Below are 13,733 nucleotides of genomic sequence, written 5' to 3'. Positions count from 1 at the left end.
ACCAGCTGCAGATCTTAATAGTAGTGTGTTTTGTATGCGGTCTGAATTGTGCAAGAACGCACAGTACGTTCCTGTGTGATTCAGATGTGAACGTAGTGTGATCCACCCCTAAAATCAGAGGTTAAAAACCTCATAGCAGTTTTCAAAATTCTTTTTGCAATTCACTAAAATTCATTAAAAAAAAAAGCCATGCGTTATTTCATTTAAATTTGCTGTATTTATCTTATTAAAACCATTCTGTGTTTTGTTGCATGATGTCATATCCAGTGGGATGGATACATTGAAGAGGGATTAGCACACCTGTCAGTTTTTATTGCTGTCTGAGCCCCAGTTAGGAAGATTCATGCTTTACTGTGTCTCCTTATCACTGAAAGTCAAAGGAAAAGAAGAATTCACATTGAACATTAATAGTGGGGAAATCTCCTCAATGGTACACAGATGGCTAAAAAAAACTGCCAGGGGTTTTAACCGTTCATTACTGTATCCAAAATGAGGGAAAAAAGCGTTTTTGCCTTTAGTTTTACTTTAACCACTTGCCCTCCAAAGGATGTACCCCCCTTCCTGACCAGGCCATTGTTTGCGATATTGCACTGCATTACTTTAACTGACTATTGTGCAGTCATGCAACACTGTACATAAATTAAATTTATGTCCTTTTGTCCCCATAATTAGAGCTTTCTTTCAGTGGTATTTGATCAAATGTTTGTTTATTTTTTGAGCTATAAACAAAAACAAACCCGACAATTTTAAAAAAATAAATAAATAAATATATTTATATATATATTTAATATATATATATATTTGTGACTTTTTTGCTATAAAACATATCCAGTAAAAAAACTTAAAATTTCTTCATAAATTTAGGCAAAAATGTATTCTGCTACATGTCTTTGCTAGGAAAAAAAAACAATACATGTAAAATAATTGGTTTACATGAAAGTTATAGCATCTACAAATGGTGGTATATATACTGGAATTTGTATGTTTAATTTTTTTTTATATTCATTCTAGTAATGGTGGCGATCAGGAACTTATAGTAGGACTGTGGCGGGCATTCTGACACTGGGGGGAACTATCTGCCACTGACATCCCAATGACACTAATCAGTACTAATAAAAAGCACTGACACTGTACTAATGACACCAGGTAGGAAGGGGTTAACATCTTGGCGATCAAAGGGTTAACAGTGTGCTGTTTTCCATGATGTGCTGTGTGTGTTTTACTAGGGAGACATCATGTTGTGTATTTCTCTGCTGTGCAGAGAAAAACACAGCAGCAAGTCCTTGCTTGCAGTAGAGGGACCTGTGTTGTTTACACACAGGTCTCTCCCCGTCAACTTTGCCCAATGATTGCTGGGTGCCGGCGAGGAATCTCTGTCCAGGACCTGGTTATTGACATCCCTAGCTGCCAATGGCAGCGTGGGTAGGGTTGCGCGCCCCCCCTACCCGGAAATGCAAATCATGTATAAATACGTGATTTTGCACAGCCCTGCTGCCCTGTAGCTGTGGTTCTACTATAGGGCAGCGGGAAAGCGGTTAAAGTGTTACTAAACCCACAACAGTAAAATCAGTATGTTTATGCAGTAGTCTTGCTTATTATACTCACTGTGGAACCTGAGGGGTTAATCATCTGCATGTTTAAAAAGTTTGTTTGAGCCTGTCCTCTCTGATCCTCCCTTTCTTCCACAGGCCCCAATTCATCTGCTGATAGTACAGAGCCCTATAAGGTACTCTGTACATGCTCAGTTTGGTGTATATTGCTAGAGTGTTTTTTTTTTTTGCATGTGTTTTGCACAGGGCCAATCGGCACTGACCAGACAGAGGGTTTAGGGGTCATGCAGCCTCATAGGACAGTCAGAGGAGAATGAAAACTCTTCCTACAAGCTTTAACTATTGCTCTGCCAGACACTGATAGAAGTCTCAAGACTGTTATATACTGCTGATTAGAAAAGGCAGTCAGGAGAGCACAGCATGGTCAGTTCTTAAGCTGCTTTGGGAGCTCCATGTGCTCTCCTCCAATGATCAAACCTCTGCTGACACGCTCACTTTTGCACAGCCATTCATTGGGAAGATCAGTGTACTGTTCCCTGAGCTCCTTATGGATCTGAGAACAGAGGGTATGTGGTCACTACTATAGAAAAAAAAAAGTATTTATGATATTTTTTATATTCATACATAGATGTTTTGCCTTTTATATCTATTGTAAACTAAATGGCTTGTTTAAGAAAGTGAGGGTTTACATGTACTTTAAGCGTTGAAAAAAAACCCCATAAAAGCTGGTGGTTACCAAGTGCTGCTGCTCCAGATTCTGGATGCTCCAATTTTGATAAATTCCCTTCCAAATTCTTATTATTCAGTGAAGATTGTGATATGGCAGAAGACAGTGATCACAGAAGATCATCAAAATGGTGCCAGAATAAACCCAGGCACAGCCAAACTATGTGATAAATTGATGATAATAACAATATTAAGTTTAACAAACTTAAAAAAAAAAAAGAATTCCCTGGAGAACCAATTTACTTTATCAATGAAATGTAAGCTCAGTCATATGTTACTGCCAACAATTTAACCATTTCCATACCGGGCACTTTTACCCCCTTCCTGCCCAGGCATTTTTCTGGTGTCAAGGTCCTACCTTTTCCCTGAGGTTATGTTACTCCATGTGCTGGCGTCCATCTTGGATTCTGCTGTGCGTTATGGGAATCCTTTTATGCCTTCAGGTTTCTGTGGTCCATCCCCCAGAGGGGTGTGGCTGATGACATATAAGCCTGTGGCCCGCACATGCTCTTTGCACTTGTGTCTTGTGTCTTTGTGTTACTATTACTCTGTTCTGACTCTCGTGACTCTCCTGGTATCTGATTCGGCTTGTGACTTGACTATTCTTTGTATTCTCCTTTGATCTGACCCTCTGTTGCTGAACCCGGCTCGTGACCTGTGATTCTCGTCTGCTGTACTGTACTGTTTTGTCCTGTTGTTGACCCCGGCTTGTCTGACTACTCTTTTGTCTCTTCCACCAGCTACACGCCATTGGCGGCGGCTATTACCGCAGCTGAGGTGTCTCGGGGGCTGCGACCTGGTTCCTGGCTGCGTCAAGTCCATCCCCACCATCAGGGGCCCTGGTGAAGGGTAGCCTGGGACTTAAACTCCGCGCCTTGAGGGACTTCGGTCTGTGGGTGGTGGTTGTCGTCAGCCAGTGCGTTACATTGTTAGGCCTGCCTGTCCGTTCCTCAGCTCCTGCCCTGACATTTGGTTTCAGCGCTCACACTTTGAATGACAATTGTGCGGTCATACAACATTGTACCCAAACTAAAATTTTATCATTTTCTTCACACAGCTAGAGCTTTCTTTTGGTGGTATTTAATCACCGCCGGGGTTTTTATTTTTTGCTAAATTAACAAAAAAAGACAGAAAATTTTGAAAAAAAACGTTTTTCTTTGTTTTTGTTATAAAAGTTTGCAAATAAATAATCGTTCTTCATAAATTTAGGCCAAGATGTATTCTGCTACATGTCTTTGGTGAAAATAACCCAAATTAGGATGTATTTTCTTGTTTGTAGGAAAGTTATAGAGTTCACAAACTATGGTATAGATCTGAATATTGATCAATCCTGAAGTACTGACAGCCAATCTAACTTCTTGAGGTCCAAGAATGTCAGAACAGTACAGATATCCCCCTTTTTGCAAAGTAGACGGTCCGACGTACTTCATAAGAGGCATGGCAAGCTTTTTGAAGTTGTATTTTTTTTGTCATATTTTTTGGAAAATGAAAAAATTTAAATTATTTTCACTATTTTTTTTTTTACATACTGTCACCAGTGCAGTACAGCATCATCATATAACTGGCATGGCGGTGATCAGGGACACTGACTGGTGACAGTATGGGGGGAAAAAAAATTATTTTTTTTAATTTTTTAATTTTTTTTTTTAAGATTTTTTTTTCATATTTCACTATGCCCAAATTAGTACAATGTTACCATAGTAACATTGTACTACTTTGGGGAAGTGATCAATATTTTTTTTTTTTTTTACACCATTTGCTTATAGCAAAGAGTTACTTTGCTATAACAAAGCATTTACCTGAATGACATCGATTCATTCAGGGGTTTTTTTTTTTGTGCTTAGCTGTGATTTGGCCACAGCTAATCACATGACATGTGCATGTGATCGCTGTGACTATTCACAGCTAGACACTAGTATACAATGGATGGCATGAATGAAGCCATCCATTGTATACAACTGTCATGTGACCTGCTGTGATTGGTCACAGCAGGTCACATGGTAGCGGCAACGGGGGCGGTACTCAGATCTGTCATCGGCTGTGTCCTAGGTACACGGCCAGTGACAGATCGCGCCGCTGCGCGGCTCTGCAAGCGCAAGAACTGCACATGTGCGGGAGGACGCCATATGGCGTCCACCTGGAAAACCCAGCATTTTGCCGGCTGCCAAATGGCTGTTGGCCGGGCGGCTATTGGTTAAACCATCCATCACTATTAATAAAGACTCCGCCCTTGTCCCCTTCCCTGTAGGCCACATGCCCCTAAAGGCAATGGAAAAAATATTCTACAGCAGATGTATCCATTCTGAAGCCTGAGAGGCATAAACGGTAATGGTACATATGGGAAAAGTCCTTCAGAAGGTCTACTTTGTGTATTATGATTATATAGGATTTATATAACTCCAACATATTGCACAGCTTTTTGCAAAGTAAAGTGAGACAGTCCAGTTACAAAACAATTCAGTAAAAGAGGTTTAGGAGGGGCCCTGCTCATGAGAGCTTACAATCTAAAAGAAAGTGTAAAAAATTTTGCTGAATTTGGAAACATGAAGTTTGTGAAAGTCTTTGATCCATGCCAGATCTTGTCAGGCTTGGGAACGTCCCAGGAATTTAAGCCATATTTCATACTGCAAAAATCTGGTTGTGAGTCTCTGCGCGGTACAGCTTTAGAACCACATCTCTGAGGAGGGAACTACAGATTTTCCTTGCCTGACCCAGAATGTGGCGCAGGAAAGGTGTTTTCCATACACGTTTCCCGCACTGCAGGTGAATGCGCTGCCCTTGTAATCTGCGTGTGGTTGCCAGTGTGTTTTAAATGGCACGTAAGTCACGAACGCAGTGCATTTGTTGGTACCAATAGCATGGTGCCATAGCACCAGTGTGTGGTGCAGTTCATTTTTAAAAGTAGTGCAAGCTCTACTTTTTCTGCGGTCTAGTGCATTTTGCAGCCATTCAAATAGGCTGCCAAAATGCACCACACGGGAACGTGTGCAATCCCGGTGTTAATTGGCCCTGAAGCAGATTCTGGTTTACTTGTGGAAGGCGTAGTAAGAATAGATTCTCTGTTCACATTAAGTGTTCTCAGAACTCCATTTTCTTTCCTTTCAGGTCAGATTTCCTAAATTTGCCTAGAGACCCTACAAGGTCCATGTCAGTTATCCTTAAAAAAAAAAAATTAAAAAAAAAAAAAAAAAAATATATATATATATATATATATATATATATATACAGTGGGGATCGAAAGTTTGGGCACCCCAGCTAATAATTTGTATTAATGTGCATAAAGAAGCCAAGGAAAGATGGAAAAATCTCCAAAAGGCATCAAATTACAGATTAGACATTCTTATAATGTGTCAACAAAAGTTAGATTTTATTTCCATCATTTACAGTTTTAAAATAACAGAAAACAAAAAAATGGCGTCTGCAAAAGTTTGGGTACCCTGCAGCATGCACTGCGCCCTTTGCAAAGCTGAGACCTGCCAGTGTCATGGATTGTTCTCAATCATCGTCTGGGAAGACCAGGTTATGTCAATCTCAAAGGTTTTAAATGCCCAGACTCATCTGACCTTGCCCCAACAATCAGCCCCATGGGTTCTTCTAAGCAGTTGTCTAGAAAACTGAAACTGAAAATAGTTGACGCTCACAAAGCTGGAGAAGGTTATAAGAAGATGGCAAAGCGTTTTCAGATGTCAATATCCTCTGTTCGGAATGTAATTAAGAAATGGCAGTCATCAGGAACAGTGGAAGTTAAAGCAAGATCTGGAAGACCAAGAAAAATATCAGACAGAACAGCTCGCAGGATTGTGAGAAAAACATTTCAAAACCCACGTTTGACTGCACGATCCCTCCAGAAAGATCTGGCAGACACTGGAGTTGTGGTACACTATTCCACTATAAAGAGATACTTGTACAAATATGGTCTTCATGGAAGAGTCATCAGAAGAAAACCTCTTCTACGTCCTCACCACAAAAATCATCGTTTGAACTTTGCAAATGAACATATAGACAAGCCTGATGCATTTTGGAAACAAGTTCTGTAGACCGATGAGGTTAAAATTGAACTTTTTGGCCGGAATGAGCAAAGGTACGTTTGGAGAAGAAGGGGCACAGAATTTAATGAAAAGAACCTCTTTCCAACTGTTAAGCATGGGGTTGGATCAATCATGCTTTGGGGTTGTGTTGCAGCCAGTGGCACAGGGAACATCTCACGAGTAGAAGGAAAAATGGATTCAATAAAATTTCAGCAAATTTTGGATGGTAACTTGATGCCATCTGTGAAAAAGCTGAAGTTAAAGAGAGGATGGCTTCTACAAATGGATAATGATCCTAAACACACCTCGAAATCCACGGGGGATTACATCAAGAGGCGTAAACTGAAGGTTTTGCCATGGCCTTCACAATCTCCTGACCTCAACATAATTGAAAATCTATGGATAGACCTTAAAAGAGCAGTGCGTGACAGAGAGCCCAGAAATCTCAAAGAACTGGAAGACTTTTGTAAGGAAGAATGGGCAAAGATACCTCAAACAAGAATTGAAAGACTCTTGGCTGGCTACAAAAAGCGTTTACAAGCTGTGATACTTGCCAAAGGGGGCAGTACAAGATATTAACTCTGCAGGGTGCCCAAACTTTTGCAGACGCCATTTTTTTGTTTTCTGTTATTTTGAAAGTGTAAATGATGGAAATAAAATCTAACTTTTGTTGACATATTATAAGAATGTCTAATCTGTAATTTGATGCCTTTTGGAGATTTTTCCATCTTTCCTTGGCTTCTTTATGCACATTAATACAAATTTTTAGCTGGGGTGCCCAAACTTTCGATCCCCACTGTATGTATATATATATGTATTTTTTTTTTATTTGATTTTTCACCTGTTCATTTTAGAGGTGTTGGTGCCAGTCTGTTTAGCCACACAGCACATGTACCCCCAGCCTAAGAACATATATAAATAGAAGCATATAACAAGGAATTTCCTAAACTATGAAGACTGTTAGGTGGCTACAAAAAATATTTAGAAACTATTTTTTGCAGAGGTTGTGATGATAAATACCAACCAACATGGTGGACCTCAGGTTTTTATTTTTCCAGGCAGATTTTTATTTAAAAAAAATGTGATTATGCCAGGGCTGCCCCAAATTTTGTATACTACTGTAGGTTTCATACTTTATTGCACAGGTGCACTGGAGTGCAGTTTATAATACAACAGTTGATTGTAGTACAACTGTATATCTTCATATTTAAATAGGTTTACATGTAATGTATGCAATACATTGTCAAATGCATTAATGTTCTAATAATAAATTTTCATGGGAAAGTGGCTGTTTGCAGTTTTGATTGCTGCTAAACTTTTAAGGTTATCAAGTGAAAGTTACCTTAGCTTCGCTTAAAGCTTGTTCACACTATGTCCACTGAGCTTTGTTTTACTGCATACCAACACACATGTATGGTGTGAACAGGGCACATAGTAAACAGTTGTGCCCCGGTCACACTATTCTTGTGCAGTGGTGTGCACCTCAGTGGACATGGTGTGTACATTCTCTTTAAAGTCCATTATATTAGCTCTAATATTTTCCTGAAACGTTTACATATGGATGAGTTTTATAAAAACGTATTATATGCTGGTTGAGCTTCATTTTTATAGCTGTGGAAAGAACTGAGTTAAGAATGGTTAGCAAAATTATTAAAATATAGAACTGAGTGCTCACACATTGCCATCCTGAAAGCTAGTTAAGAGTCAGCAGTTATCCTTGGATAGGTGAAGATTCATGGTTAGAATTCATTGAGCATCCAGTCGAAGTGCTTATCAAACAGCCTCCTGTGTCTATACTAACAAGGGGACAGTACCACTCCTTCTAATCCACAGCCAAAAGGGGTGGCCCCAGTAATATTAAGCCCATGCTTCTTGCAACACTTTGGTCAATTGGTGGACGTCACACCTTTATATTATGGTACGGGTTGAGTGGTCTGGGAATAGTGAGATTTGTGCCCTAGCAAAATCTAGTAAAATCTGTTCTTTCCTAACCCTACAAAGTACATCCCTGAGTTTTGTTTTTTGTTTTTTTGGATTTGTGTATTTAGGGCCATGTGTTCTGTGGATGTGGCATTCCACACGAACCAGCCTCTCGAACAGGGTATTGAAAATTGCGTGGACTATGGCTTCCGCATTGTTAGGCCTCTGGCTTCTAGTATGCCTCTTAACTTTATGTTGTTCCTGCTATCTGTTTTTCCAGATCATTCAGGTGGGAACAAGTAGTTTCGGTGCTGCACTGCAGAATATTATTACTGTCATGGGCCACCTGGAGTGATTTCAAAAAATCTGAATTGGCCTTCAACACAGTGTCTATTATATCAGTAAAGTGCTAAAAATATTTGCGCAAATCAAAAGTGATCTTCTCATTTTTCTTCCATATTGTGAAACAGTACCTCTGGGTCTGGTTTTGTCACATGTAGGATTTAAATTCACAGTTAAGCACCTGAGGAATATCTGTCAGAGGTAGCTTCAGACTCAGGAAAACTGAGTAGCTCGCCACAATGTTGTGGAGTCGTAGATTTGAGGTGGGAGGTGTAGCTGTGTTTTGGGGAAGCTGTCTTAGATACAGCATCAAGCCAGTCTCTGATGCCAAAGGAGGATCTAATAGTCTTGAACTGGAAGGCAGTGGGAGTTGATCCAGTAGTGTTCTGGACAAGTGGCGACCCATGGACATATAAGACAGCTCGGTATTGTAGATTATCTGTTGCTGCTGGTGTTTTGTGTGCAACCTCCAAAAGAAAGTGCTTAACCTGAATTTGGTATCCAAATATCAGAGAGACATTAGGTTTGTGAAATGTCCTGTTTTTACTAAAGTGGAGATTCACTATGCATTTTTATGTGAAAGACCTGTAGAATGTTTTAAATGTTATTTTAGAAGTGGTTTGAAGTAGTTGAGTGCTTGAAAAGGTTTGATACTGTCAGGGCAGGGCTGTGGAACGGACAGGTAGGCCTAGTGGCAGGGTAAGGCACTGGCTGACGACAACCACCACCAACAGACCGAAGTCCCTCAGGGCGCGGAGTCTAAGTCCCAGGCTGCCCTTCACCAGGGCCCCTGATGGTGGGGATGGACTTGACGCAGCCAGGAACCAGGTCGCGGCCCCCGAGACACCCCGGCTGCAGTAATGGCCGCCGCCAATGGCGTGTAGCTGGTGAGAATGACAATAGCGTAGTCAGGCAAGCCGAGTCGACAACAACAGGACAAAACAGTACAGAACAGTAGACAGAGAATCACAGGTCACGGGCCGGGTTCAGCAACGGAAGGTCAGATCGAAGGAAAACACAGAGAATGGTCTTAGTCACAAGCCGAGTCAGAATACCAGAAGAGTCACGAGCATATACACAGAGCTGTAGCAAGACCAAGACACAAGACACAAGTGCAAAGAGCATGTGCGGATCACAGGCTTATATGTACTCAGCCACACCCCTCTGGGGGATGGACATCAGAGACCTGAAGGCATAAAAGCTTCCCACCATGCTCAGCAGATATCCAAGATGGATGCAGCACATGGAGTAACATAACCTCTGGGAAAAGGTAGGACCTTGACAGATACTATCTTACAGTAAAGAACTGAGATGCAGGTCTCTGTATAACCCTTTCTGTACACTTATAGGTCTGCAGGGACATGGTCACCTGACCATTACATCTGTTCATAAATTGAAATCTTGTGTAAAATCACAAAGGGGCTGTTAACGCTTTATTGGCAGGAAATTGGAATTTCACACACCTCTTCTCACCTGTCATTATGTAATTTCTCTGCAATTTTCCAGTGCAGATTGTTTACCAAAAAGTTGTCAGGAACGATCCTATGCAATACGTCCAAAACAATATTTTCTGGTGCAAGTAGTTGTCATCCAAGTGAAATATCGTAGTTTTCACTACATACAGATAACTTTCTGGTGTGTATTGATATGTTTTTCTCCCTTCATTCATCCCATTGTGACATTTATTTATTTGTGCTTTGTGTACAGCCTCCAAAAGTGAAGTGTTTAACACGGATCTGGCATCCGAACATCACAGAGACAGGCGAGATCTGTTTAAGGTGAGATGTTGCCTTTTTATGGTTTCATTTTTTATTTTTTGCAAATCCTGTCCTTGTGTCTCTGGAGTGCTCACGTGCTTTTCAGTTTTTTGGGAGTTTTTTGCTGGCTCAGATTTTGATGCTGAAAACATCTAACTGAGCAAGAAAAGGTTGTAACCTATTGATCAAAATGCCCTTTTCTTGTCAGACTTTAGTAATTAGAAAAGCTGCCTCCTAAAATCTATACAAATCAGATTTGCCTTTTATGGATATATTTGCTGTAAGTGATGTATTACAGTAGCTTTTTTTCTTCTCTTCAGATTACAAAAAGTTCAAAAATGTTGTCTTGGTATAAAAAGCCCACAGTTAGTTCCATTATGGGGTGTAATAGCGAGCAATTTTATACTTGTACAGGTCTGGATAGATTCAAATGGTAGATTGTACTTGTCTGTATGTTAGAGATGTGGTGGAGGTGTTCTGTAGTCACAGCACACTTCCTGTCCTAGGGTGACAACACTACTCCTCCATAGATACAATACCATGAGTGAGTGTCACCAACTGAAAATAAAGAAAAATATGCAGAGGAAAAAGGGAACAAATGCAGCCACCACATCTAAGTACTGGTAAGCTACAAAATACATTACATGTTTGTTCTTGGAATTAAATCTATAGGTTTGTTCTTTTACTTGCCAAAGGATTATTTGTTCTGTACAGCCAGTCTTGTAAGGTACACACCTGAAAAGCAAGGCAAACAATATGCTGTCTTCCCATACATTGTGAAACAGTCATAGGAAGCCTACAGGAGGATTGAACACTTGCAAATGGAAACAAATGGTAGGCCAGCCCAGTATAATCCCTTTTAAAACCAACATGCCTCAGTTTTTTTCCTTTTTTGTGCCTGAGGGAGGATGGATAATTTTTTTCTCAGTTCCACTTGAAAAAGTCTAAACTAATTTTTTCCAATTACGTCTCATGACAGCACACCTGAGAGACTGAAGAGAAAGAGTGGCGCAGACCAGCCTCGTAGTGTAGTAAGCTTCATTAGTGTAGTCAAAATAAAATCAATAATTTGATTCCGCAAGTCTAGAGGGGCAGGATCAGCATGTAACATAATGGAGACAATCCCAAAGCCTCCGATCATGAGGCTGGAGCTACTGTGGATGAAGCAACTACCACACTGCAAGGGGACCGTTGAAGCTGTAGCCAGGACGAACACTTCTGCACTGTGTAAACAGCCAGATTTGTTCTTGCTGGTGTTCAGTGCACAAGGGATCATGGAAGTAGAACCTCATCATGCTGAACCTGCCCTTTAGACTTGTGAGTGTAGATGCTAATCCCCCAAGACACTACGAAAGGTGGCAGGAGGGCTACTAGTTTTTGTTAGCTGTTAGTGGATAGCAGGGGTAGCCAACTTTTGAGATCTAACTAAACAACATGAAAGAAATCAAAAGCACCGGGTTTTCTTTTTTTAAGAAATTAATTAGTAAGGTCTATCTAAATAGTAAGGAAAACTTTGAAAAATATAATAAAACAAATGTCACTGTAAAAATATAAACTTAGCCTACTTTAAAAACAACTGGGTCAGTAGATTAGTGGTCCATTGTCAGTAGGACAGTGGACAGTATCAAGCAGTGGAGCTGCGGATGGTGTCAGTAGTTTTTTGGGGGTTTTTTTAGTTATTTTTTAGTTATTTTTAAAATTTTATATTGCTGAAATATCAGGGAGCTAAACAGACCCCTGCTGTCTCACTTTTGAGACAGAGAAAGGAGATTGAGGAAACAGTCCTCAATCTCTATCTCTGCAGCCTCAGCTGCACAGAATGAGTGAACAGGACGGGGTCGACAAAGGATGCAATCCACCCATCTATCGACTGGTAGATAACAATCAATGGGTTGTGTGGGCTAATTTCTAGCCTTTGATCCTGAAAGTTTGTACAATTAGATTTTTGGTGTATGGTGAGCTTTACAAACTTTCACGGGCACATTTCTCCTGTTTTCAATACCACAAGTCTGCTCTACATAGCCTGTTATGCAATTGCTCAGCTCCTACACACTCAAATGAACGATCTATGCAAAAAGAAGGAAAAATACAAAACGAGGAAGACCCTGGCTTTGTATTTAGTGAGTACAGTGCTGACTTTGCCTGCATTGGATTAGCATGTAACTTCAGAGGTGGGTGGAAGCGATCTCCTGGAGGGGGAGGGCAGATGCAGGGTATGTGGTAATGCGTTATGTGGATGTCAAATCTTCCGTGGATGTAGCTTTAAGATGCAAGGTTCTTGCATCAGCACTCTGAACCTGGGGTTTTAACCCTTTTGTTTCTTGGGCCTGTTGGAACACTTCCATTTGCCATATCTTTGCTCAACCTTGTATTCATTGCCTGGGGACATCCCTTGGTGTATGAATAAGTTGCCTGTGTCTTATACTGTATGGTTAAGATCAGAGGAATTTTGAATTGTCTGAAAATTTCACATCTTACAGTACAGGACAGGGACCATTATTCTGACTGTTACTCTACATTGGGAGCTACTAAACTGAGGACTCACAGAGTGTAGTAGGATTATAGTGGAGATGCGCAAAGTGGGCGCTTCTTCAAAATCTTGCCAGTGTCCAATCACCTGAAGATAGGATAACCCAAGGCGTATGAATAAGTTGCCTGAGGAGGATATTCTTAAGACCATTTTAGCAACAAAGAATAAAGGATTACAAGTTAATTTCAACTTTTGCAGCCAAATTGGGATAATGCCTACTTTTAATTTGTTCCCATTCATGTAGCATAAGTGTACCAATTCCAGTCCAGGCCAATTCTGACGTTTCTCTCATACATATAAAAATCAGCATTTTTTGCTAGAAAATTACTTAGAAACCTCAAACATAATATTTTATGTTAAGCAGACCCTGGAAAATAAAATGACAGTGGTTTCAATTTTTTATGTTGCATGATATTTACGCAGCCACATGCCTAATACTTTACTTTAACCACATGCCTAAATGGCCTAAATTTGTGAACAAATTTGATTTTATTGGCTTATAGCAGAAAGTAGAAAATATCGGGGGAGGGGGGGTTCAAAATGTTTTTGCTTTTTTCATTAATATCGCAAAAAAAAAACAGTGGTGATCAAATACATAGAAACATAGAAAAATTACGGCATAAAAAGACTGAGTGGTCCATTTTGGTTTCATGTTGAAAATACTGCCCTCTTGCACCTTATTCACCCCCTTGATGTATTTTTTTTATAACATTATTTTCATTGAAATTTAGGTAAGCATACAACAAACGCATATAGTTCCAGTAAAACAAACATAACATAACTTCAAAAGAAGTCAACAGCCTCGCAGGGCCAAAACACATAAAACCTGTACTAAACTGAGCCCCCCCGAACCAGGCTACCCCAACCGGCAACATAATAG

General features: G+C 40.2%; 1 protein-coding gene across 2 annotated transcripts in view; it reads left to right on the top strand.

The window, feature by feature from the left end:
• Positions 1-13,733, top strand: part of UBE2F (ubiquitin conjugating enzyme E2 F (putative)) — a 373,705-nt gene that overhangs the window by 206,826 nt on the left and 153,146 nt on the right. For both annotated transcript variants that reach the window (XM_089672398.1, XM_089672399.1), the window contains exon 6: positions 10,274-10,344. In XM_089672398.1, coding sequence (XP_089528524.1) covers positions 10,274-10,344 — 71 coding nt within the window. The remainder of the gene's footprint in view (positions 1-10,273; positions 10,345-13,733) is intronic.

This window comes from Staurois parvus, unplaced genomic scaffold, assembly GCF_062004578.1.
Source record: "Staurois parvus isolate SC_StPar_1 unplaced genomic scaffold, SC_StPar_1.0 ptg000011l, whole genome shotgun sequence".
NCBI lineage: Eukaryota > Metazoa > Chordata > Amphibia > Anura > Ranidae > Staurois > Staurois parvus.
This window is presented reverse-complemented; position numbering and strand designations above follow the sequence as displayed.